At 44.3% G+C, this 27,647-nt stretch overlaps 1 protein-coding gene across 4 annotated transcripts in view; it reads right to left on the bottom strand.

The window, feature by feature from the left end:
• LRCH3 (leucine rich repeats and calponin homology domain containing 3) overlaps window positions 1-27,647 on the bottom strand; it is a 117,043-nt gene that overhangs the window by 77,858 nt on the left and 11,538 nt on the right. For all 4 annotated transcript variants that reach the window (XM_069726995.1, XM_069726996.1, XM_069726993.1 and 1 more), the window contains exon 2: window positions 1,129-1,273. In XM_069726995.1, coding sequence (XP_069583096.1) covers window positions 1,129-1,273 — 145 coding nt within the window. The remainder of the gene's footprint in view (window positions 1-1,128; window positions 1,274-27,647) is intronic.

The following is a 27,647-nucleotide window of genomic DNA, read 5'->3' as shown; positions in this document are numbered from 1 at the left end:
AGGAATCAACTGTTTTTTCCAGGATAACCTTGTATGCGGCTTGATTCATACGTCCTTCACAAAAATTAACCTGCCCAATTCCAGCCTTGCTGAAGCATAACCAGATCATCACTGATCCTCCACCAAATTTCACAGTGGGTGCAAGACACTGTGGCTTATACACTTCTCTAGGTCTCTGTCTAACCATTAGACGACCAGGTGTTGGGCAAAGCTGAAAATTAGACTCTTCAGAGAAGATTATCTTACTCCAGTCCTCTATGGTCCAATCCTTATGGTCTTTGGCAAGCTTTAGCCTGGCTCTTAGCTTCTCATTGACGAAAGGCATTTTTCTAGCTTTACATGACTTGAGTCCTGCCTCTATGAGTCTGTTACGAACTGTTCTTGCAGTGTACTTCACCCCAGCTGTCATTTGCCATTCATTTTCTAGGTCACTTGATGTCATCCTGTGGTTGCTGAGTGACATTCGAATAAGATGACGGTCAGCCTGGTCAGTGTAGAGTCGTTTTCGCCCTCTTCCTGTCTGTAGCTTTGTTGTCACCAATGTCTGCTGCTTGACCTTGTTGTAATGGACTGCCATCTTAGAAATGTTAAGGATGGAGGCAACATGACGCTCGCTGTGTCCCTCTGCTAGTAAAACCAGAATTGGGCCTTTCTTTTTCTCAATCAAGACTTTTCTTTTCAACTCCTTTGGCATGGTGAAAAGTTATTTTTTCATTCCTATTACCTTTGGGATATCACTAGCACTTTTTTTGCCATCCAGCTTGTCTTATTGCAAGAGGATTATGAACACCACAGCAGGGTTTTTATACTTTCCTTCGTTAAATAAGATTTGGTTCAGGTGATCACCTAATCAGAAGCACATTAAGTAGAATGAGGTGTACTCTGGTTGGAATTCAACTGACACTGGAATGGAATGGAATGGCGGTCAGACATCTAGAGAAGCTGATTTTTATAAAACTGCAGTGGTCTCTTAATTTTTGCCAGAGCTGTACATCACCCAGCAGATATTACACCCATACACGCTAATATTCGTCTCTATTTCCTGAAAACAAAACAATTCAGCAGCCTTGTCCCCAAGTAGCGGTGTCAGAGTTACATGAAGTTTTAGATTACACAGTAGGGAAATACCTGAGATTGAGGAAGGTTAAGGCTTGTAGGTTAAGAGTGGCTTCCGGCACATAGCGGACACAGTTCTGGTAAAGATTTAGGCTCTCCAAAGAGACGTAATTGCAGATTTCCGCAGGAATTTCAGACAATCGATTGCGAGACAAATCTAAAACAAAAGTACAATTATTACTCCAAATATTCAGAAGCCGACATGAAAATAAAGCAGCATAATTCACTTCCGTCTTCGTGGCATGTCTGTCTTATACAACGGGCCACTGTTACTTACAAGAACCACTTGTACTTTTGACACATAACTGCATTGTAAAACTCATATTACATTTTCTTTTTTTTTTTTAATTAATGGATGCAATAAAAAATTTTAATGTGACTTCCAAAATTTAAGTTAATTTACTGAAATTATAAAATATTGTAAAAAATTATTTAGTATATGTAAAGTTTAAACAAATCACCGGTTAGCAGAGATTCAGAGTTGTAGCTTACAGCACAGCAGTGAAAAGCATAGAAAACAATACATAGCAAAGGCTTACTTCACAAGTGATCCTCAATGCCAGACAGTGCCGAGTCTTGCACAAACAAGCATGGTCTAGACAGTGCGCTTTATATTACATGTTGTTAAGAAGAGCAAATATCCATACAATCCATATAAAATGTATATAAAATATCATGTAAATAACCGCACTACGGGACAATCCCCATTCAATGTCCCTAATGTGTTTAGAAAAAAAAAAAAAAAAAAAACCAAATACCTACCTCTTCCACTCCAATTATCGTGATCCCGATGATCTGACATTGTTCCTGTCATGTGAGTGCTCCAGGCTATCAGCTGCCATTGATGAGCAGCAGCTTTACTGCTCCGTCTGATGGAAGTGTAAAGGTTGCAGCACTCACATGACATACACTATGTGGCCTCACGCCAATTCTCTGATGTAAAGGGATTGAATGATCATCTGTAATAGGTAAAATTGCCAACGGCTTGTAAAACCAAGCAGCTTTGCAATTCTACTTGTATTAGAGGGAATCTGTCATTAGGATTAACCCTACTAAGCCGTCTGGGCACGCAGGTCATAAAAAGTTGAATAAAGTGATAACTTGATATCTGCAATCCAATATCTTTTTCTAGAGTAATCCATGTTTTCTCAATATGTAAATATGCTGTTCAGATCTCATCTCCCTGAGAATCTGCCTCCGGAGCTTAATCTTCAATTAAGGGGGCATCACCGGTGTGAGACATGTAGGTCAGGAGAGCAGACTGTCTGCCATTCCATATCACAATGATCACACCACCCTTTCGTTTAAATTAAGCTCTGGAGGTAGACACTTGTACAGACCTGGATCTAGACAATAGATATTAACAGCTCATTTACACAATACAGGGAACCCATCATGTCAAAAAACGCAATTGACCTGCAGGTTAATAGTGTTCCGACTCCCAGCGTTGAACTCCTACATAGCCCATGATCCCGACTCAGAAACCGGTGAATCCCCGCAATACACAGTGTGCGCGCTCGGGAGATTGACAAGTCTGCAGGCACACATAGCGACTGCAGTTATCGATTTGGACGGAACAACCCCTTTAACCTGTAAATTGATATCTTGATTAATCTTGTTTTTTTTCAAGCATGTGTGGTGTATTTTACCTTTCTGCATTTTAGTGTAACAATTTATGGAGCTTCCTGTCACCGTCATGGCTGACTAGTAAAACCAAATGACTAGATGAATGGAATAGCGCTGCTGCCTGGTCCAGTCTTGCTCTGACTCAACAAGCAACAATTCTTTTTGACACCTTGAGCTGACAGGCTGGTGGCGCTTCAATAGCTCCACATATTACACTGCGGTGACTCATGGGAATATTTACAAATCATAAATTAAGGCTTCTTTTACACGTGCCATGTTTTTTGTGGCCCAATTTTGTGGGCCTTTTTTAGTGGGCCGTATTGCTGCAATTTTCAAGGTCTGCCGGATTGCAGTTTTTCTGGTTTCAAGTACTAGGAAAAAAGTATTGAAACAAAAAAAAAAAAAAACGGAAATGGAAAAAGTACTGGAACAAAAAAAAAACAGCGTTCCGCAAAAACGGTATTCTCTGTGCACCGCAAAAACAAGCTTCCGTTGTTTTTGCGGCCCCATTGATTTTCAATGGGTATCGTGTCTGTTAACTGTGAAAAAGATCGAGCAGGCTCAATGTTTTTTCACGGCCGTAAATACGGCCCTCACGGACATACGGCGTACAGACAAATTTTTGTGCCCCCATAGAAATGTATTGGGGCCTCAAAAACACGGCAAGTGTAAAAGAAGCCTAACGCAGAAAAAAGCAAACAAGGAAAACTCTTAAGGTGAGGGCTATGGAAATCCCAGGAAGCAGTTAGAAAATGCACATAAAAAGGCTGGTGCCATTTTGATCCTAGGGGACTGACTACTGTGTAACACATTGATTTGTCTTAAAGGACCACTTTTTGTTGCTCTTTCTCCCCTCTGTTAGCATTGTGTGTGTAGAGAGTATCTACAATACTTACCAGTCACCGTCTTATACCATTTCCAATGTCGCTCCATAAGGGTTGTTCATAACCTTCTCGATGTGAATGTTTGCCCCCGTGAAAATAAAAACATTATTACTCGCCTCCCATCTCAGTGCTGTTCCACTGGGGCTCACATGCGGCGAGGACACAAGCCTGTGTCTGTGCCCAATCAGCGCTGGCTTCACTGTCCCCACCATTGAGCAGGCAGCCGATGCCATCTCTTGATTACATATACGTCTGAAGATAGGGACAGACGCCAGCGCTGGCTGGGCACAGGGCTTGTGTCATAGCCAAATGTGAGCCCTGGGAGCACAAGCGTCGACACCACTGTAATGGCGCTGTCACGGGAGGTGAGTGTAGGTGTAAGTGACTGCATTTGTGACTTGCTGGCTCACAGTGTCTTCAAGTGGACTGGAGGCCACTTCATGTAAGGCCGGGTGCACACGATCCGAAGTAGCAGCGCTTTAGACGAAGCACATGTTCGTTGCGTCCAAAGTGCTGCTGGCTAGTGATCGCAGGTTAATCTGCATGTGATCACTGAACCGTGCGGATTCATAACACCCTATACATTGTACTGATGTCATTTCTTGTCTCTGCGAGAGAAATTCACATGATGCAGTCTGGAGAGAAGTGCCACATGTCTGTCTCCGTGGGTGATCCGCGGGTGTCTGTGGAAGCATAGTGGACATGGGATTTCTTGAAATCCCATCCACTATGCGGTAACCTCTGGCCGCTGCGGGTTGAGGGCGCATAAGTACGGTGCGTCAAACCCGCAGCAACTCCAGATTGTCGACAAATACCCTAAAGTCTATGAGACTCAGAACAAGGCTCTCCTAGAAGACGGCAACTGCTAAGCATGGTCATGAGCTCTCTACATACACAATGCCGATTGTTAATAGAAAGGGAGAAAAACATCACTCGTCCTTAAAGTGCATTACATTTCTAAAAAATATTTCACCACTTGAATCTAGAAACCCAAAGTTTAACCTGCTGTGAAATATGTGACACGTAGCATTCAGCAAGCACCAAACTGCACAACCTGCAATGTATGACCCAAGCGCCTAAAACCCCCTCGCTCTGTCAGCAAGAAACAAGCAGAATTCAGAATTTGCTATTATTCCCAGCATTAGGAATTCACATAGAGGACAAATCCATTACATGGACACAAACACAGCTCGACGGAACGCGCCAACTTTAGTGGGGTCTGCCGAGTTTATGGTACATCATAATGTCAATCATACTGCAAAAAAAAAAAAAGTCTACAACACATGTGAACAGAGAATCATAACTGGACATGACCAAAACTAGAAAAGCAGGACAAGCGTACTCAACATTTTATGTAGTATCGAACAGCGAATAATGCAAAAAGACCACCACAATTCATACAAGTATTATCCCCTGAAAAATACAAGAGGAAACAGACATGAACCTAAGGCTTTATTCACATATCAGTATTTGTATTTCTTAGGAGCGTCTCCAAAACACAGAACAGGTACAGTGGGTACGGAAAGTATTCAGACCCCTTTACATTTTTCACTATTTGTTTCATTGCAGCAATTTGGTAAATTCAAAAAAGTTTATTTTTTTCTCAATAATGTACACTCTGCACCCCATCTTGGCTGAAAAAAAACAAATGTAGTAATTTTTGCAAATTTCTTAAAAAAGAAAAACTCATATCACATGGTCATAAGTATTCAGCCCCTTTGCTCAGTATTGAGTAGAAGCACCTTTTGAGCTAGTACAGCCATGAGTCTTCTTGGGAATGAGGCAACAAGTTTTTCACACCTGGATTTGGGGATCCTCGGCCATTCTTCCTTGCAGATCCTCTATAGTTTCTTCAGGTTGGATGGTGAGCGTTGGTGGACAGCCATTTTCAGGTCTCTCCAGAGATGCTCAATTGGGTTTAGGTCAGGGCTCTGGCTGGGCCAGTCAAGAATGGTCACAGAGTTGTTCTGAAGCCACTCCTTTGTTATTTTAGCTGTGTGCTTAGGGTCATTGTCTTGTTGGAAAATGATCCTTCGGCCAAGTCTGAGGTCCAGAGCACTCTGGAAGAGGTTTTCATCCAGGATATCTCTGTACTTGGCCGCATTCATGTTTCCTTCAATGACAAGCAGTCGTCCTGTCCCTGCAGCTGAAAAACACCCCCATAGCATGATGCTGCCACCACCATGTTTCACTGTTGGGATTGTATTGGGCAGGCGATGAGCAGTGCCTGGTTTTCTCCACACATACCGCTTAGAATTATCACCAAAAACATCTATCTTCGTCTCATCAGACCAGAGAATCTTATTTCTCATAGCCTAGGAGTCCTTCATGTGTTTTTTTTTTTAGCAAACTATGCGGGCTTTCATATGACTTGCACTGAGGAGAAGCTTCCGTTGGGCCACTCTGCCATAAAGGCCCGACTGGTGGAAGGCTGCAGTGATAGTTGACTTCGTGGAACTTTCTCCCATCTCCCTACTGCATCTCTGGAGCTCAGCCACAGTGATCTTGGGGTTCTTCGTTACCTCCATCACCGAGGCTCTTCTCCCACGACTGCTCAGTTTGACTGGACGGCCAGGTCTAGGAAGACTTCTGGTGGTCCCAAACTTCTTCCATTTAAGGATTATGGAGGCCACTGTGCTCTTAGGAACCTTGAGTGCTGCAGAAATTCTGTTATAACCTTGGCCAGATCTGTGCCTTTCCACAGTTCTGTCTCTGATCTCCTTGGCCAGTTCCGACCTCATGATTCTCATTTGTTCTGACATGCACTGTGAGCTGTGAAGTATTATATAGACAGATGTGTGCCTTTCCAAATCAAGTCCTATCAATTTATATTAAGGGTCTGAATAATCATGACTATGTGATATTTCAGTTTTTCTTATTAAATTTGCAAAAATTTCTACATTTCTGTTTGTTCAGTCAAGATGGGATGCAGAGTGTACATTAATGAGAAAAAAATGAACTTTTTTGAATTTACCAAATGACAGCAATGAAACAAAGAGTGAAAAATTTAAAGGGGACTGAATACATTCCGTACGCACTGTAAGTCTTTTATAGTTTTTTTTCTGTATGTTTCATTCCTGGTTTTTGCATTTAAAATACTGACCAAACACTGACGTATGAATAAGCGTTAAGGAAAATGGAGCTATTCTCCTTTTCTGGCACAATGGTAAACCTGGCTGACCAGCAGATTGTTATTCTCCTGTAAAATTAACCACGATGAATTGCAAAGTGTGAACGCAGCTTAAAGGGAACCCGTCACCCCCAAAATCGAAGGTAAGCTAAGCCCACCAGCATCAGGGGCTTATCCACAGCGCCCCCTCCCTTCCCTCCTCCCCCATCCCCGTGTATCATGAAAGATGAGATAAAGAGGTTAGATTATACTCACCCAGGGGCGGTCCGGTCCGGCGCCTCCTATCTTCATTCCATGACGTCCTCTTCTTGTCTTCACACTGTGGCTCCGGCTGTTGGGGGCAGAGCAAAATACTGCAGTGTACAGGCGCCGGGAAAGGTCAGAGAGGCCGGCGCCTGCGCACTGCAGTACTTTGCTCTGACCTCAACAGGGCAGACAAAGTACGCCGGAGCCACGGCAGGAAGACAAGAAGAGGACGTCATCGTAAGAAGATAGGAGGCGCCGGATCGCGACGCCCATAGGACCAGAACCGGAGCGGGACCGCCCCTGGTTGAGTATAATCTAACCTCTTTTTCTTATCTTTCAGGATACATTAGGGGCTTATCTACAGCATTACAGAATGCTGTAGATAAGCCCCTGATGACGGTGGGCTGAGCTCACCTTCTATTCTGGGGGTGACAGGTTCCCTTTAAAGATCAATAGTCATTTTATGAATTTTTTCATAAATCAATAGTACTGGTAGTTTATCTTATTCGGGTTATCTGCTTCTTTATCTTTCTTGCACTGATCATTCAATCTCAGTGCACAGGTAACATTTTTTTCAGTGAATACAGATTTTCCCATTACAGAGACAGATGAGCAGATTGTGCAGATCGCAGAATTTGCAGCAGAATGTCGCGTCTGCCTTCTCCTCCATAGAACATGTGCATCTCTCGCAGTAAATGGAAAGTCTGTTTTGAATACAGGTTTTACTGTATGAGTGAAGCAGATTCTCTGGTTTCTTTTCAGATGTACGACGGATTTATAAAACAACAAGCAGTCGGTTACTCCATGAATGCGAGACATGACACATCCTGTGGATATCCCTATATGTTTGGGGGAAACACCTTTACTCTGACAAGCAGAAAGCCATTATTCTGTTATGTGCCTGCAAGTAACATGACCTTCCATGGTCTTCGCTTCTCATGCCCAAGGGTACAAAGTTGTGCCCTATAAAACAAGAGCCATTCACCATTCATTGGCTGCTTTAATGGTGATAAATCCCCCATAGTAAAGATGAATGTCGCAGATAGACAGCTGCCCAGTTATTTCTCGGATAGTCTCACACAGACGACCTGGCAATGACCCAAATGATTTCAGCAGTAATGTACAAGAGTGGCCTCTTCATGCTAGAAATGTGGCTGTTCCGGTCTCCTCTCTGCAGCACAATGATCCGTTTCAGATGATGTCATGGTGTGGAGGATGGCCTGGAGGAGTGAGCACAAGAACATAGGGCTTTTTATGGACACCACATCCCCTGCACATCCTCAGTATATGTGTCCTGTTCCATATGAGACAATCTTTGTGGGGCTCAGATGTAGGAGAATAGATATATGAAATGTGAACACAAAGCACTTATACCTGGGTAGCATCACTGCAACGATAAGTGTGCATGGATGATGGCTAGTTAGCGGGCTTTACAGTTTTATATAAAGTTTAAATGGGACGTATAGTATTAGGGCATGGGCACACAGGCGTATCTGCTGTCCGGGTGCCTTCGAACCAATGTTCAGTCCAAGGAACAAAAAACCTGCAGCGTTTGGATTGAACTCCGCAATGCAAGTCAATGAGGCGTGGGGAACATCAGACTGCACTTGGATGACATCTGAGTGCAGTCAGATTTCTGTGCACCGACAATGGAGAATTTTTTTTTTTACTACATCTTCTCCTTATCCAAGAGAATTAGATTGCACTATGCTTACACTGATCAGTTTGATCAGAATGTAATTCGCATAATCAGATGGATTCTCTCGGATGAAAGACTACAGCCGCCGGTACCTGCCCTTACAAAAACAAATGCCTTCTTCCAAAAACCGTGCCACACCCATCCACTGGTTACATGTGGTATTACAGGTCAGTCCCTTTTCACTTCAATGAAGCCAAGCTGTAATACTAGACATACCCTACAGACAGGTGTGGCCACTTATGTAAGAGAGCAGTCATGTCTTCTGATCCTCTACAACCCACTTTGCCCAGTATCAGCAATGACCTCTGATAACAGACTCCAGACTGATGGGGATCATTCACATGACTATTGCCTTAAGGTACCATCACATTAAGCGACGCTGCAGTGATATAGACAACGATGCCGATTGCTGCAGCGTCGCTGTTTCGTCGTTGTGTGGTCACTGGAGAGCTGTCACACAGACAGCTCTCCAGCGACCAACGATGCCGAAGTCCCCTGGTAACCAGGGTAAACATCGGGTTACTAAGCGCAGGGCCGCGCTTAGTAACCCGATGTTTACCCTGGTTACCATTGTAAATGTAAAAAAAAAAAAAAAAAAACACTACATACTTACATTCCGGTGTCTGTCCCCCGGCCTCAGCTTCCCTGCACTGTCTCAGCGCCGGCCGGCCGTAAAGCAGAGCGGTGACGTTAACCGCTGTGCTTTACGGCCGGCCGGCGCTCACAGGCGAGGGGACAGACACCGGAATGTAAGTATGTAGTGTTTGTTTGTTTTTTACATTTACAATGGTAACCAGAGTAAACATCGGGTTACTAAGCGCGGCCCTGCGCTTAGTAACCCAATGTTTACCCTGGTTACCAGTGAAGACATCGCTGAATCGGCGTCTCACACGCCGATTCAGCGATGTCTGCGGGAGATCCAGCGTCGAAATAAAGTTCTGGCCTTTCTGCTTCGACCAGCGATGTCACAGCGGGATCCTGATCGCTGCTGCGTGTCAAACACAACGATATCGCTATCCAGGACGATGCAACGTCACGGATCGCTATCGTTATCGTTAAGTCGCTCAGTGTGAAGGTACCTTTAACACATTATGGCTACAACTCCCAGTCCAACTGCAGGTCTTTTTATGACCAAAACCAGCAGCATTGCAGGAAACACATGGCCATGCCAAGTGCAACCGCAATACAGACAAAGCATACAGATGCTACCCAATGTGTGAATTATCCATACATTATAGCAGACAGATCCGTGCAGATGATGAATAGTCAGCTCACAGAGCATTGCATAAATAGATGCAATAGTATCCACTGAGAAGACTGCAAGTTATGGACCTGTTAGTCTGGGAATGGAAACAAGCGTCCTCATTCACAGCTAAATTCTCAATTATGTTGTAATTTAAAATGATCGAACTAAACAAAAAATAGTCCCTTAGGTTATGTGCACACGTCAGGATTTCTTGCAGAAATTTTCCTGACAAAAACCGGATATTTCTGCCAGAAATCCGCATGCGTTTTTACCGCGATTTTGATGCGTTTTTGATGCGTTTTTTCCCAAATGCATAGAATTGCGGGAAAAACGCAGAAAATCCGCAAAAATAATGAACATGCTCATTTTTTTACCACGATGCGTTTTTTTCGCGGAAAGAAACGCATCCATGTGCACAAAACATGCAGAATGCATTCTAAATGATAGAATGCATAATGTATGCATTTTTAGTGCGAAAAAAAGCGAAAAAACCTGTACGTGTGCACATAGCCTTAAAGGGAACCTGTCAGCAGGACTGTGCACAGTAACAGTGTCAGGTCGGCGCCGTTATGCTGATTACAATGATACCTGGGTGATGAAATCCTTCTTCTGGTTGTTGTGTAATCCTTATTTTCAGTTTTGAGTTAAGGTACCGTCACACTGAACGATATCGCTAGCGATCTATGACGTTGCAGCGTCCTGGCTAGCGATATCGTTCAGTTTGACACACAGCAGCGATCAGGATCCTGCTGTGATGTCGTTGGTCTCTGCAGAAAGTCCAGCACTTTATTTCGTCGCTGGACTTCCTGCTGACATCGCTGGTAACCAGGGTAAACATTGGGTTACTAAGCGCAGGGCCGCGCTTAGTAACCCGATGTTTACCCTGGTTACCAGCGTAAAAGAAAAAAAAAAAAAAAAAAAAACTCTACATACTTACCTTCCGCTGTCTGTCCCTCGGCGCTCTGCTTCTCTGCCCTGTGTAAGCACTGCGGCCGGAAAGCAGAGCGGTGACGTCACCGCTGTGCTTTCCGGCCGCTGTGCTTACACAGGGCAGAGAAGCAGAGCGCCGAGGGACAGACAGCGGAAGGTAAGTATGTAGAGTTTTTTTTTTTTTTACTTTTACACTGGTAACCAGGGTAAACATTGAGTTACTAAGCGCGGCCCTGCGCTTAGTAACCCAATGTTTACCCTGGTTACCGGCATAGTTGGTCGCTGGAGAGCTGTCTGTGTGACAGCTCTCCAGCAACCAAACAGCGACGCTGCAGCGATCCGGATCGTTGTCGGTATCGCTGCAGCGTCGCTTAGTGTGACGGTACCTTTAATGATATGCTCGTGTCCCAGGGTGGCCTGTGGAGGGGTGGGGGGTCTAACAGGTGTACGGCTTCTGACAGGTCACTGATCCCTCTAGTTTGCATAATGAATTAAATAAAATATCTATATACATACTGGATGGTGGCCCGATTCGAACGCATCGAGTACTCTAGAATATGTATGTATGTATATAGCAGACACATAGGCCACACATATATATATATATATATACCGTATATATATATATATATATATATATATATATATATATGTACTACGTGGCCTGTGGTATATACCATGTGGCTACTATATACATACATACATATTGTAGAAATTGTAGAGTACCCGATGCGTTAATATAGGCCACGCAGTAAATAACACAGCCCATGTAGTATATAACACAGCCCACACAGTATATAGCAGCCACGCAGTATATAACAGCCATGCAGTATATAACAAAGCCCACGTAGTATGTAACACTGTCCACGTACGGTAATATATAACACAGCCCACGTAATATATATAGCACAGGCCACATAGTATCTAACAGTGGCCACGCAGTATAGAACACAGCCACGTAGTATATAACACTGCCCACGTAGTATATAACTCAGCCCACGCAGTATATAACACTGGCCACGTAATATATAGCACAGCCCATGCAGTACAGAACACAGCCCACATAGTATCTAACACTGGCCAGGTAGTATATAGCAGCCACGCGGTATCTAACACAGCACACGTAGTATTTAGCAGTGTGGGCACCATATCCCTGTTAAAAAAATAGTTAAAGGGAACCTGTCACCCCGTTTTTTGAGATTGAGCTATAAATACTGTTAAATAGGGCCTGCGCTGTGTGTTCCTATAGTGTATGTAGTGTACCCCGATTCCCCATGTATGCTGAGAAATAACTTACCAAAGTCGCCGTTTTCGCCTGTCAATCAGGCTGGTCAGGTCGGGAGGGCGTGGTGACATCGGTGGTTCTTCCTCAGCTTTACGTTGGTGGCGTAGTGGCGAAGACACAGCGCGCGATCTGCGCTGTAATCCCTTGCATCGGTGGGGGCGGCCATCTTCCTGGGGCCGCGCGTGCGCAGATCGAGTGCTCTGCTGCACGGGGCTTCAGGAAAATGGCCGCGGGATGCCGCGCGTGCGCATTAGAGATCGCGGCGGCCATTTTCCCAAAGCCGAGTTTGCATCTCGGCTTTGGGAAAATGGCCGCCGCGATCTCTAATGCGCACGCGCGGCATCCCGCGGCCATTTTCCTGAAGCCCCGTGCAGCAGAGCACTCGATCTGCGCACGCGCGGCCCCAGGAAGATGGCCGCCCCCACCGATGCAAGGGATTACAGCGCAGATCGCGCGCTGTGTCTTCACCACTACGCCACTACGCCACCAACGTAAAGCTGAGGAAGAACCACCGATGTCACCACGCCCTCCCGACCTGACCAGCCTGATTGACAGGCGAAAACGGCGACTTTGGTAAGTTATTTCTCAGCATACATGGGGAATCGGGGTACACTACATACACTATAGGAACACACAGCGCAGGCCCTATTTAACAGTATTTATAGCTCAATCTCAAAAAACGGGGTGACAGGTTCCCTTTAAAATAAAAAATAGTTATATACTCACCCGGCGGGATCCAGCATAGATCCAGCAAACCTCTGGCGATGCGCGCGGTTGCCGCCATCTTCCGGTCCCAGAGATGCATTGCGAAATTACCCAGATCACTTAGTCTCGCGAGACCGCTAAGTCTTCTGGGTAATTTCGCAAAGGCAGCAAAGGCAGCATCAATAGTAAAAACTTGGTCACACAAGGTTAATAGCAGCGATAACGGAGTGAGTTACCCGCGGCATAACGCGGTCCGTTACCGCTGACATTAACCCTGTGTGAGCGGTGACTGGAGGGGAGTATGGAGCGGGCGCTGACTGCGGGGAGTATGGAGCGGGTGCCGGGCACTGACTGCGGGGAGTATGGAGCGGGTGCCAGGCACTGACTGCAGGGAGTATGGAGCAGGCGCCGGACACTGACTGCAGAGGAGCAGGGAGGGACTAATTGGACTGTGGCCGTCGCTGATTGGTCGCGGCAGCCATGACAGGCAGCTGGCGAGACCAATCACCGACTTGGATTCCATGACAGACAGAGGCCGCGACCAATAAATATCTGTGACAAAAGGGCAGACAGAAAGACGGGAGTGACCATTAGACAATTATATAGTTGATCACATCTATAATGTGTATTTGAGGCTCTGTGCACACGATGCAGAAAACGCTGCGGGTCAGCAGCAGTTTCCCATGAGTTTACATTACAATGTAAACCTATGGGAAACAAAAAAAACGCTGTGCCCATGCTGCGAAAAGAAATGTGCGGAAACGCAGCGGCTTACATTCCGCAGCATGTCACTTCTTTCTGCGGATTCCGCAGCGGTTTTACAGCTGCTCCAAAAGAAAACTGCAGTTGTAAAACCGCAGTGGAATCCGCAGAAAAACCGGAGTAAATCCACGATAAAGCTGCAGCAAAAACGCAGCGTTTTTGCCTTGCAGATTTATCAGATCCGCAGTGGATCATTCTACGTGTGCACATAGCCTAATGCTTTTCTTTGATGGTATCCATAACAGGCGCAGGCTGTGCAGTAGCAGCTAGATGCTACTGAGCAGGCACTGACATCTTGGAGGAGACTTTTTTTTTTTTTTTTTTAAATCAGATAGCCGATAGCTGTTACTGCACAGCCATGACCATTTTCAGACAGACTTTCTTTTTTTTGATACATGTACACCATCAAAAACAATAAATACACATTATAGATGGGATCATGCTGCAGCGCAGGCACCACCTGCCTACAGAAGGGGATTTAAAAAATATATATATACCGTATTTTTCGCTTTGTAAGACGCTCCGGATTATAAGACGCACCCCAAATTTTGAGGAGAAAAATAGGAAAAACTTTTTTTAATAAATTGGTGGGGCGTCTTATAATCCATGCGTCTTATTACTTACCAGGGGTTGTGGCTGTGGTGGATCAGGGTCCCAGGGTTGTTGCTGGAGGCAGGGATGAGGGGGTCTGCAGGGTGCTGCAGGAGGCTCCTGTGCTGCAGGCTGGGATGAGGGGGTCTGCAGGGGGGCTCCGGTGCTGCAGGAGGCTCCTGTGCTGCAGGCTGGGATGAGGGAGTCTGCAGGGAGCTCCTGTGCTGCAGGCTGGGATGAGGGGGTCTGCAGGGGGGCTCCGGTGCTGCAGGAGGCTCCTGTGCTGCAGGCTGGGATGAGGGGGTCTGCAGGGGGGCTCCGGTGCTGCGGGGGGCTCTGGCGACATTTTGTGAAAGACCAGAGCCCCCCCGGCACTTTGTCCATGCGTTCCTGTATGACTGACTCCGGGAAAATGGCCGCCGGAATCTCGAGAGATGAGATCCCAGCGCTGAAATCTCATCTCCCGAGATTCCGGCGGCCATTTTCCCGGAGTCAGTCATACAGGAACGCATGGACGAACTGTCGGGGGACTCTGGTCTTTCACAAAATGTCGCCAGAGCCCCCCGCAGCACCAGAGCCTCCAGCATCACCCGGGGCAGCAGCGGTGGCGGGCGAGGTGACAGCAGTGGCGGGCGGCAGCGGTGGCGGCGGGCCACAGTGGCGGCGGACACCCCCTCATCCCAGCCTGTAATGGTAAGTGGTATATCCGCTTTGTAAGACGCACCCCCATTTCCCCCCCAAATTTGGGGGAAATAAAGTGCGTCTTACAAAGCGGAAAATACGGTATATATATATATATATATATATATATATATATATATATATATATATATATATATATATATATATATATATATATATATATATATATATATATATATATATATATACACACATACAATATTCATTATGTAACTAGGGGTCAGGTCAGTGAGGGATCAGTGGTTGGTCAGAAGCCATACTGATGAATATGTAAGCAGAGCACCACATGAAGACCCCCTCCCCACAGGCCGCCATGGAGCACAAGCATATTAACTCAAAACTGAAAAAAATAATAATTATATTTCTATAGTGCTGACATATTCCGCAGCACTTTACATTTTAGAAAGGACTTGTACAGACAATAGACATTACAGCATAACAATAATCACATAGATCAAAACAGATACCAGGAGGAATGAGGGTCCTGCTCGCAAGCTTACAATCTATAGGAAATAGGGGAGACACGAAAGGTGGATGGTAACAATTGCTTTCATTGTTCTGACCAGTCATAGTGTAAGAAGAGGGTGTTCATGTAATTATTATTTATATACCACCATTGAATCCATGGTGTTGTACATGAGAATGGGTTACATACAAATTACAGATATCACTTACAGTAAGCAAACTAATAATCACAGACTGATAGATTGGAGATGACCCTGTCCTTGCGGGCTTACATTCTAGAAGATGGTGGGGATGGAGACAATAGGTTGAGGGTTGCAGGAGCTCCGGTGTTGGTGAGGCGGTAGCTTCGGTAGTGATGAGGAGGCAGTGGGGTCAGTGCAGGCTGTAGGCTGTCCTGAAGAGGTGGGTTTTCAGGTTCCGTCTGAAGGATCCGAATGCGGTTGATAGTCGGACGTTTTGGGGCAGAGAATTCCAGAGGATGGGGGATATTCGGGAGAAGTCTTGGAGGCGGTTGGATGAGGAGCGAATAAGTGTGGAGGAGAGAAGGAGGTCTTGGGAGGACCGTAGATTACGTGAGGGAAGATATCAGGCGATTAGTTCAGAGATATATGGAGACAGGTTATGGATGGCTTTGTAGGTCAGTATTAGTAATTTGAACTGCATACGCTGAGGGAATGGGAGCCAGTGAAGAGATTTGCAGAGGGGGAAGCAGAGGAGTAGCGAGGAGAGAGATGAATTAGTCGGGCAACAGAGTTAAGGATGGACTGGAGAGGTGCGAGGGTGTTAGCAGGGAGGCCACAGAAAAGGATGTTGCAGTAGTCAAGGCGGGAGATGATGAGGGCATGTACAAGCATTTTAGTAGATTAACGGTTGAGGAAAGGATGGATTCTGGAGATATTTTTAAGCTGGAGGCGACAGGAGGTGGAGAGAGCTTGGATGTGCGGTTTGAAGGACAGGGCAGAGTCAAAGCTTACTCCGAGGCACCGGACTTCCGGTACGGGGGAAAGCGTGATGTCGTTAATTGCGATAGATAGGTCAGGTAAGGAAGATCTATGGGATGGAGGAAAGATGATGAGTTCAGATTTGTCCACATTGAGTTTGAGGAAGCGAGAGGAGAAGAAGGAGGATATGGCTGATAGACACTCCGGGATTCTGGACAGCAGAGCGGTGACGTCTGGGCGAGAAAGGTAGATCTGAGTGTCATCAGCATAAAGGTGGAACTTGAAACCATGCGACTTTATGAGTTGTCCCAGGCCAAGTGTATAGATTGAGAAGAGTAATGGTCCTAGAACAGAGCCTTGGGGGACTCCAACAGAGAAAGGTGGGATGAGGAGGTAGTGTGGGAGTGGGAGACGCTGAACGTGCGGTTGGAAAGGTACGAGGAGATCCAGGATAGGGCGAGGTCTTTGATGCCAAAGGAGGAGAGGATCTGCTTTCGGCACAGTTGACCACTGCCTCCTACTACAGAGGACAGGTCTAGAAGGAGTACAGAGTATTGTTCGTTAGCTTTGGCTGTAAGTAGGTCATTACTGATTTTGGTCAGGGCTGTCTCAGTTGAGTGATGGGGCGGAAACCAGATTGTATATTGTCAAAGATTAAATGAGAGGTGGGAGGAAAGTTCAGCATGGACGTGCTGCTCCAGGAGTTTGGAAGCGAATGGTAGCAGCGATACTGGGTGATAGCTGGACATAGCAGTTGGATCGAGGGTTGGCTGAACCGGTTATCAGCCTATGCAACACTACAGACGCAGAGGGATATTAAATGCATAAAGCACGTGAGAACATGAAGCGAGGAACCTGGTTGTGGTAAAAATTTTGATGGGCCACCCAGGGATAGTTAGGTTAATGCGTTGAGGCAGTAGGCCAGTCTTAAAACTGTGTGGATTGGGGATTAATCATATTAACCTGGGTAGTGCATTCCAAAGAATTGGCACGGCATGCGAAAAGTATTGGAGATGCGATTGAGTGGTTCTGATTATTAAGGATGTTAACCTCAGGTCATTAGCAGAATGGAGGGCACGGGTAAGGTGGTAGACTGAGACCAGGAAGGAAGGAGATGTTGGGTGGTGCTGAGCCATAGAGTGCTTTGTGGGTGAGGGTAATAAGTTTGTACTGGATTCTGGAGTGGATGGGTAACCAGTGCAATGACTGGCACAAGGTAGTGGCATTGGTGTAACGATTGGTGAGGAATATGATCCTGGCTGCAGCATTCAAGACAGATTGGAAAGGGGAGAGTTTGGTAAGAGAGAGACCGATTAGTAGAGAGCTACAATAGTCCAGATGAAAATGAATAAGAGAAAAGATTAAACAAATCACCCAGGTATCATTTTAATCAGTATAACGGCACAGACCTGACACTGTCTGTAGGTTACTGTGTACAATCCTGACGAAAGGTTCCTTTTAAAATGGGTTGCTCCCTTACTTTTAGATTGATACTTATCCTTTTAAACTGATGATCTATCCTGCTTAGGGTAGGTCATCAATATCAGATTGGTGGGGGTCCAATAGCCTTCGGCAGCACCACCAATCAGCTATTCACAGTGCTGGGGGCTGGAAGTTGACAGTTGCCGAGCTGAATAGTACAGCGCTGTCAGCTGCGAAGTGGCGGCTGCTGAGTACTGCAGGCACATCTTTTTTCAAATAAGACTGACACAATAGTTTAAAAGGGTGTAAAACACAGTAGCTTCATGTGTTTATAGAAAACTGGATCCTACAAATATCAGTCATATAAACCTACTCAGTTCTCCAATTCAATACTACCTGTAAACGTATATATGCATGAACTCCAGAACGGGAGTAACTCCAGAACGGGAGGTAACGTGCCCCATTACAAGGATGTTCTGAGAATCAAATGTCAATTCTGCAACCACTGCATACCAGAAAAAAAAAATCTATTTTACCCTTTTCAACATGTTCCAGCTAGAGAAAATACTTCACCAAATAACTCAAGGGGAAATTCCAGTTTCCTCCACAAAATAAGAAGCTGATGATTGAGTCACAGAGGAATCCTGAGCGGCACAAGTTACAGGGCTCTCCGGGAGCGCACGTCTTACATAACAACCATTCAGATGACTTCGATCAATGTCATGAACTTCGCTGTGCCAACCCCCTCTGCTATAGAGACCGCTCAACAAGTTACTAGATGGAGCACGCATTCTACTATACACAAATTGGATTTCATACTCATCTTTTAATCAAGCATCTTGTGGCCATTCACAATCATGGTAGAATAAATGGGGTCAGGATTTTTTGTATTATGGTTAACTAGAAATCAGTATGAGACCACATTGGTAAAATGAAAATTGATCCTTTTGGCTTTATTTTGGCCCTTGGTCTTTATGCAGTCAGGGGTCCAATATGGAGGAGCGACAGCCACACGCACCGCCTACCTCAGTAGAAGTGACAATGGCCTTAGGGAGCATTCACATATGTCTGTTAAGATAAGGATGCCATCTCGGACTAGATGGAAACTTGTTAAAAATGCACACTTTACAACATTTCAATAGTGGTCATCTGACATACGGTGCTTTTCATCTATACAAATGTCTTGGATCCAACCCTTGAGTAGCAGAGCTAACAACAAGAGCAGTGTTCTGTATTCAGCACAATGAGATAGCCAAGGCTAAATACAGTGTGGCCACAGTTCAAAGGATGACATCAACAGAAAGCGAGCCGCCTGTCTGCCTTCTCAAGTACAGCTGGAGACGGATTCTTCTGATATTAGTACAAGCACCACCTACTTTAGGCCCCTTCACGCGTCTGTTTCTTGTACATGTGGCATCGTTGTCACACACACATTATAATCTATGAGGCTTTGCACGTCTGTGTTTTTACACGGTCTGTGTGTCCATGTGACCCATACGTAGACATGTCCATATTTTTCAGGCAGCACGTACTGTGCACATGGATGACATAACTCACATCTGTGCGCCACGTACCGGAATAGAAATCAAAGATTTGTGTGTGTTAAAGATTTGCAAAGATAGAGATTGTTTGATCTGAGGTGAATAGATGATAGATAATAGACGGATAAATAGATATCCGTGAGATATACAATTACCGTATTTTTCACACTATCAGAGGCACTTTTCCCCAAAAAAATTTGAGAGGAAAATGGAGGAGGTGCGTCTTATTGTCCGAATGCAGGTTTACAGGGGGGCGTGGCGGCGGTGAAGGGTCCCTTCATCAAGAAGACGGCGGCAGAAGTGTGGCATGCTACAGGCCCGATGTCGGTGGTGAGCAGAGTGGGGTGTATCATTGGTTTCCCAGCAGCCGTTTTCCTGAAGCCGTGGGCCGTTGGAGGCAGTGCGTACACAGATTGGGATTTTGGCCCAACCGAGATCTCAATCTGCGCACACGCCGCCAGAGGCAGACATTTTCCCCTGGCTGTGGGCTTCAGGGAAAAGGCAGCCAGGAAATATATGATGCACTCTGCTCACCGCCGACACTGGGCCCGCACTATCGCACTGCTGGATACCCCCTCCTCCCACCCAGGGCCTGCAGCATTGCCCCACTCGCCGACCTCTTGAGGAAGGGTCCATGCCTCCTGTGACCCTGCTCCACCATCGCCGGCCCTGGGTAAGATACCTTAAATTTGGACTATAAGACGGACCCCCATCTTATAAAAATAATTTTTTTCCTATTTTCCACCCCAAATGCATATTATGGTCTAGTGTGTCCTACAGTCTCTAAAATATGGTAGTGCCTTGCTTTTGCACCTTACTGGACATGGATTAACCTAATAAATAAATTAAAAAAAAATTGACGTCGGGTCCTCCAGATTTATTGGTAACCAGCAAAGGTAAAGAAGACATCTGTTGTCTTATATTATCTGGCTGAGAAGGTCCATGATCATTGGGCCCTTCCCAACCTAAATATACCAGCCCGCAGTCACTACAGAAGTGACGCATGACATTAGAGGCACCAATTCTGGCGTTTCGCCTCTGCTCTTTCCGACTGCCCTGGTGCGTTGGCAATTGGGGTAATGGTAGTTGGGGTTGATGTCAACTGTGAATTGTCCAAAAAAACAGCTGGCATCAAGCCTTTGTGTTAGTAATAGAAAGTTGTCTATCAGACATCCCCATTACTAACCCAGTAATAAAAAAACAAAAAAAAAAGAGTAAAGACTGGTGAGGTCAGTAACGTTACTGGTCTAAAAAAGGCTCCATAGGCTTTGAACAACGGATTAAGGGAACGTCGTGGGAAGCATTGGACTATGTCGGACCTGTGTGGGAACTTTTCTTTTAGAATAAACTGGTGAATGAGGGACAGTAACTTAAAAGAGAAATGAAGATTTTTCAGATTTACATTTGTGGACTATGTCCAATTCCCTGGACTACGGACCTGGGTGGGATTTTTTTTTCTTATACATTGGTGAACCAGGGAAAGAGTTGGGGTACTTTTTTAAAAAAAAAACAAAAACGTATTTTTGTGTTTTTTCTTTTTAGTACTAGGGGTGTCTGAATGACACCTCTCCATTACTAACACCAGGGCTTGATGTCTGCTGTGATTTTGGACAGTTGACATCAAGCACCATTACCTCAACTGCCAACATACCAGGGCAATCGGGAATAGCGAAGCACCAGTACAGGAGGCTCTATTGTGATGCGCCACTTCTGGAGCAGCTGTGGGCTGGGAAGGGCCCAACAAAGACTAGACTTTCCCAACCTGATGATAATAGCTCTCTGCTTTTCCTTTGCTGGTTACTAAAAATGGTGGGGGACTCCATGTCATTTTTTTTCATTTATTTATTTATTATCTATCTATTATCTATCTATTCCAAAGACATACTGATAGGAATTCTAGATTGTGAGCCCAATCGGGGACAGTGATGATAATGTGTGCAAACTGTAAAGCGCTGCGGAATATGTTAGCGCTATATAAAAATAAAGATTATTATTATTATTATTATTATTATCATCTACCCCCATATCTAGCTCTATTTTTGCACATCTTTAACACCTAAAAATTTGTAATTTCTATTCTGCATTCTATTCCGGTACGTGTCACGCGATCAGCACATTCCTATGGCACACATGGACGGTTAACACAAAACCACACGTTATCTCACTTTTTTTTTTTTTTTTTTTTTTTAAGCGAGCGTGTGAAGGGTGCCTACTGTGTAAAAAATAAACCCATAGTATCAGGGGTAGATCTTTCATTGGTGCAGCACATAGGAGCCCAATAGGTAAAGCGGAACACTGCTAACTCCAAAGTAGGTGGAATTGTGCATAATAATGAGATATTGGATAGTAAACGGCCGATATATTGTACTTGCACAGGGGCCCTCTTCTGCCTGTGCCGCCACTGCATAGTATAACAGGAAAATCTAACTTTGTACTAACTAAATGAGTGATAGATATTAGCCTTATAAAGGAGCACATCAACCAAAACATACAGTTATATGAAAGTTTGGGCACCCCTATTAATCTTAAGCTTAATGTTTTATAAAAATTGTTTTTTTTGCAACAGCTATTTCAGTTTCATATATCTAATAACTGTTGGACACAGTAATGTTTCTGCCTTGAAATGAGGTTTATTGTACTAACAGAAAATGTGCAATCTGCATTTAAACAAAATTTGACAGGTGCATAAGTATGGGCACCCCACCAGAAAAGTGACATTAATATTTAGTAGATCCTCCTTTTGCAAAAATAACAGCCTCTAGGCGCTTCCTGTAGCTTTTAATGAGTTCCTGGATCCTGGATGAAGGTATTTTTGACCATTCCTCTTTACAAAACAATTCCAGTTCAGTTAAGTTTGATGGTCGCCGAGCATGGACAGCCCTCTTCAAATGATCCCACAGATGTTCAATGATATTCAGGTCTGGGGACTGGGATGGCCATTCCAGAACAGTGTAATTGTTCCTCTGCATGAATGCCTGAGTAGATTTGCTGAAAGATCCATCCCCTGCGTAACTTCAAGTTTGTCACTGATTCATGAACATTATTGTCAAGAATCTGCTGATACTGAGAGGAATCCATGCGTCCCTCAACTTTAACAAGATTCTCGGTGCCGGCATTGGCCACAGCCCCAAAGCATGATGGAACCTCCACCAAATTTTACTGTGGGTAGCAAGTGTTTTTCTTGGAATGCTATGTTTTTTGTATGACCAAACAACTCAATCTTGGTTTCATCAGTCCAAAGGACCTTCTTCCAAAAAGAAATTGGCTTCTCCAAATGTGCTTTTGCATTCCTCAGCCGACTCTGTTTGTGGCGTGCTTGCAGAAACGGCTTCTTTCGCATCACTCTCCCATACAGCTGCTCCTTGTGCAAAGTGCGTTGTATAGTTGACCGATGCACAGTGACACCATCTGCAGCAAGTTGATGCTGCAGCTCTCTGGAGGTGGTCTGAGGATTGTCCTTGACTGATCTCACCATTCTTCTTCTCTGCCTTTCTGATGTTTTTCTTGGCCTGCCACTTCTGGCCTTAACAAGAACTGTACCTGTGTTCTTCCATTTCCTTACTATGTTCCTCACAGTGGAAATTGACAGGTTAAATCTCTGAGACAGCTTTTTGTATCCTTCCCCTGAACAACTATGTTGAATAATCTATGTTTTCAGATCATTAGACAGTTGTTTTGAGGAGCCCATGATGCCGCTCTTCAGAGGAGATTCAAACAGGAGAACAACTTGCAAGTGGCCACTTTAAGTAGCTTTTCTCATGATTGCATACACCTGGCTATGAAGTTCAAAGCTCAATGAGGTTAGAAAACAAAAAAAAAGTGCTTTAGTAAGTCAGTAAAAAGTAGGTAGGAGTATTTAAAACAAGAAAAAGATAAGGGTGCCCATACTTATGCACCTGTCAAATTTTGTTTGAATGCAGATTGCACATTTTCTGTTAGTACAATAAACCTCATTTCAAGGCAGAAACATTACTGTGTCCAACAGTTATTAGATATATGAAACTGAAATAGCTGTTGCAAAAAACAACAACAATTTTTATAAAACATTAAGATTAATAGGGGTGCCCAAACCTTTTCATATAACTGTATCTACATGAAGGGGTTATCTCATCTTCATATAAGTGATGGCATTCCAATGGGGGTTTGATCTTTTTCACACAAGCAGAACCATAGAATGGAGAAGCCAAAGCTCTGCGCCTCCTTCATAGGGGAGTTTCAGGTCACCTGTAGCAGTGCGGCATGTGGACTTTCCACACATTGCTGAAATTATTTCAAGACTTGCTATTCAGGAAGTAAATCTGTGTGGATCATCCCTGATAAGGTGAAACAGTCGCCATATCCAGCTATATAAGAAAGAGGTCAAACAGGTTTTTTTCCTAATTAAAGGCTATATTCAACTTTACAACTCACGTTTACATGAGGGTGAGACGATAAAGTAGCATATGGCCAAACCTTTGCTGGCACAGTAAAATGCTGCAGAAAGAGCAGTGATTTCATGTATAAAATATAATTTATAGAGAATGTTTTCCAAGAAACTGAAACATGCTTTGTTCAGCTCTTCTAGTTTATTAGATGCTGCCTGTAGATTACACGGCATTTCCAAGATAACATGTTACCTTCAGGACGCTTTGCGAAGCCACTAACGCAGAGCCTAGGGGTATGTGAGCACAACATCTTTTACAAGCGAGTACGCTCCAAAACCCACATGGAAATAAGGCTAAAATGATTGAACATATATCCGGTGATAGAAAATCTACTTGCCGTGGCACATGCTCAGCCTTTGAGCTTACTTTAATCGCTCCCATGTATGTTGGCTTCACATACAAAATCTGTACTTATTTAGATGCAGATTTTCTCAGTGGATTTGCCACCAATTTCCCTTCAAAGAAGGAATATGTAAAACCCACCACAGACCTGAGGAACGATAGATTCCTGTAGATTAGGGGGTTCCAGCATGCTCTACTTCCTAGATTTTAATTTGTCGATGTTTTTGCTTTGGCATTCAATATCTTTTAGTGGATCCAAACAAAAAACCTGCTCTTCTCCTTTACCGTTAACACGAGCGACCTGACCATCCTTCAGGTTCTTTCTGCTTAGGAGCCCTTGCTGTTTTATGTATGCAATGAAAAAAAAAATGCAGGAGGCAAAGTTGCTGCAAAAATGACATGGAGAAGCGAAAAATGATGCTTCAGAACAAAACACCACTGGCATTTTCCTGAAGAGTATTGTGCCAGCGGATTCATCGGCACATACTCTACAAGTGGCTCGTAAAGTCCCTATGGTTATGTAATACAGAGAAGTAGTAACCCTTGTGTGCCGCCATAGGAGATCATACTGCAGTGGTGGCAGCTTTCTCCTATCTTACTGGCATCACTTGTGGGGAGTGAGGATAATAAAAGTATGGCGCCGACTAGTCACAGAAGGCGACAGCCTCTGCTTGTACATGCTCCATCCCCTATCCTGACGACTGGCTTCCGCCCCTATGCCCGACACAGGACGGTGCTTATGGTTTACCTACTTAAGAATGCGGTCAATATTTTCGGTTTTCTCTTCCATCTTTTAATCAGTGACATAGCCAAGGAACTGATTCATTTCCTATTAACCCTTTTTCATTAGCGGAATATGCATTCATAATATAAAACTAGAAAGGTCTTCACTATGATGAAATCTCAATCACACTGTGAAATGTCTAAGAAATAGATCTGTGGCTGGAGCTTGTGCTGATCTGCAGGGATCATTTCACTTGGATTTTTCCTTGTGCGGTTTTACTGGCGGATCCCCGCACACAATGCGCTCATCTCCTTCCCCACGTTTGGCTGAAGTCATACATGGCCGCCAGCTAAATAATCAGACAACAACCATCTTATGCCCACCGTCAGCATATCCCCAAGAAGCTTCTGGGCTCTGAGGACACAGGCCGTGTATATGACGTGTGTGATCACATTGCAAGATTTTTTAATACAGATGAAAATATTTAACCCCTTAATCAGCTAGGCACTAGATATAAAATGTCACAGCCCATCACTTTGTGGTTGAACTCTACCTTACCTATACAAATAGAAGCTAGTAAAATGGTCTGTAGCCGCGCTGAAGTATGCAGCCAGCCGGTGTACGGTTACATAACATGTTATATTTAAACTCCAGAGTAATTTGTAGCATGTGGACAACCAGCCGCAGATCTGACCGAGCAAACTGCTGCAAACACCAGTACGTCATATGGAAAGTAAACGGGACGAACCGTCCCCTGTATCACCACGATATATCACCTCCAGAGACAAAACTCATCGCCCACTACATCGCCTGCTCTGCTATGCTGTCACAATGGACAGAAAGCAAAGCTAAATCCGAAGGGTTAAAGAAGATCAGTCAACAGGTCAAAGGTGGGCCAGTTCTCCTTTCAATTTATTCCTGGATAAATTCACCATACGGTTTCAGAGATATGGGGATTATTATGTAGTGTAAATGTTATGGTCTTCATCAAGGGGGCGGCGTTCACAGAGTAATATTACAGAGACACGTCCCCAGAGAATTCGGCAGGTCACAGCCCCGGTAAACGCCATAATAAAAGGCACAAAAAAAAAAATAATGGTCATCTCTGGCAGATTTAATAAAACAAAAAAAAAAAAAAACAAGTAAAAACCTGAATATTCAGCACCAGGGAGAAGAAAAAAAGAGCAAAAACTGGCCACTTTTAGAGAAGGATATGGTTATAACGGGCATTTTCAAAACAATCAGGTGGGTGTTTTCTGGGGTAAATGACAAATATCTTTTACTGAAAGGCTCCAACAGAAAATACATAGGAAAAAATAAGTGCTACATGTTAACATACTCTAAGGCTATGTGCACACGTTCGGGATTTCTCGCAGAAAATTCCTGAGAAAAAAACAGCATTTTCTGCAAGAAATCCGCAAGAAATCTGCATGCGGTTTTGCCACGGTTTTGACGCGTTTTTGCCACGGTTCTTTCCGGACACTTCCCAATGCATTTTGTAGCGGGAAATCAGCAAAAAAACCGCAAAATTAATGAACATGCTGCGGTTTTTACCGTGATGCGTTTTTTTTCGCGGAAAAAAACGCAACATGTGCACAAAACATGCGGAATTCATTCTAAATGATGGGATGCTTATTGTATGCGTTTTTTTTTTTGTGGTTTTATAGCGTTTTTATCGGGAAATACCGCGAAAAAAACCGCAACGTGTGCACACAGCCTAAATGTGTAGACATCCTTCCAGGCCATCTTCAGCCACATGTAATATCGGGAACACGGCTGCTCTTTCACCACTTGACTTACAAAGTTGCTAGAGTCTCTAACATGGCAGTGTGTGGATAAAAAACAAAACACAGAACTCAGACAAAGCCCGAGTTGTTTCATGTGGTTTATCCTGCCATACACTGAGCTGCTTTCACACATATAGTTTTTTGGTTCATTTCCCGGTTTGTTTTTTCTGTATTTTGCAAAAGTTAGGATTGGATCTGAACTACATTTTAAAAAAGACATCAACAAACTGGAGAAGTTCAGAGAAGAGCGACCAGAATGGTGACCGGTCTGCAAACCATGTCCTATGAGGAACGGTTACAGGATTTGGGAATGTTTAGCTTGCAAAAAAGAAGACTGAGAGGAGACTTAATAGCTGTCTACAAATATCTCAAGGGCTGGGTGTCAGAATTGACGCTTCTCCATTATTAATCTGGCTTAATGTCACCTTACAATAGCAAGGTGACATTAACCCTTCATTACCCCATATCCCACCGCTACACGGGAATGGGAAGAGAGTGGCCAAGTGCCAGAATAGGCGCATCTTCCAGATGTGCCTTTTCTGGGGTGGCTGGGGGCAGATGTTTTTAGCCAGGGGGGGCCAATAACCGTGGACCCTCTCCAGGCTATTAATATCTGCCCTCAGTCACTGGCTTTACTACTCTGGCGGAGAAAATTGCGCGGGTTCCCACGCCAATCTTTTCTGCCATTTAACCCTTAAATTTAATAGCTAGAGCGCCCAAATTTTGCACATACACTACTAACATTAGTAGTGTGGAATATGCAAAAAAATGGGGATATGAGATGGTTTACTGTATGTAAACCATGTCTCATATCATGTCAGGTTTAGGAAGGAGATAGCAAAAGCCGGCAATTAAATTACCGGCTTTAAAGCTATCTAGCGCTGGAATATTAATATATATACATATATGTGTCTCACTGACTATATATATATATATATATATATATATACCTATTCTATGTGTACACATTTATTCTACCTGTTCTATTGTAAGCTGTCAGTGTGATTTTACTGTACACCGCACTGAATTGCCGGCTTTTCTCTCTAACACCGCTGCGTATTTCTCGCAAGTCACACTGC

This window comes from Ranitomeya imitator, chromosome 5, assembly GCF_032444005.1.
Source record: "Ranitomeya imitator isolate aRanImi1 chromosome 5, aRanImi1.pri, whole genome shotgun sequence".
NCBI lineage: Eukaryota > Metazoa > Chordata > Amphibia > Anura > Dendrobatidae > Ranitomeya > Ranitomeya imitator.
Note: the sequence above shows the minus strand (reverse complement) of the source record. Positions and strands in the feature narration are given on the sequence as shown.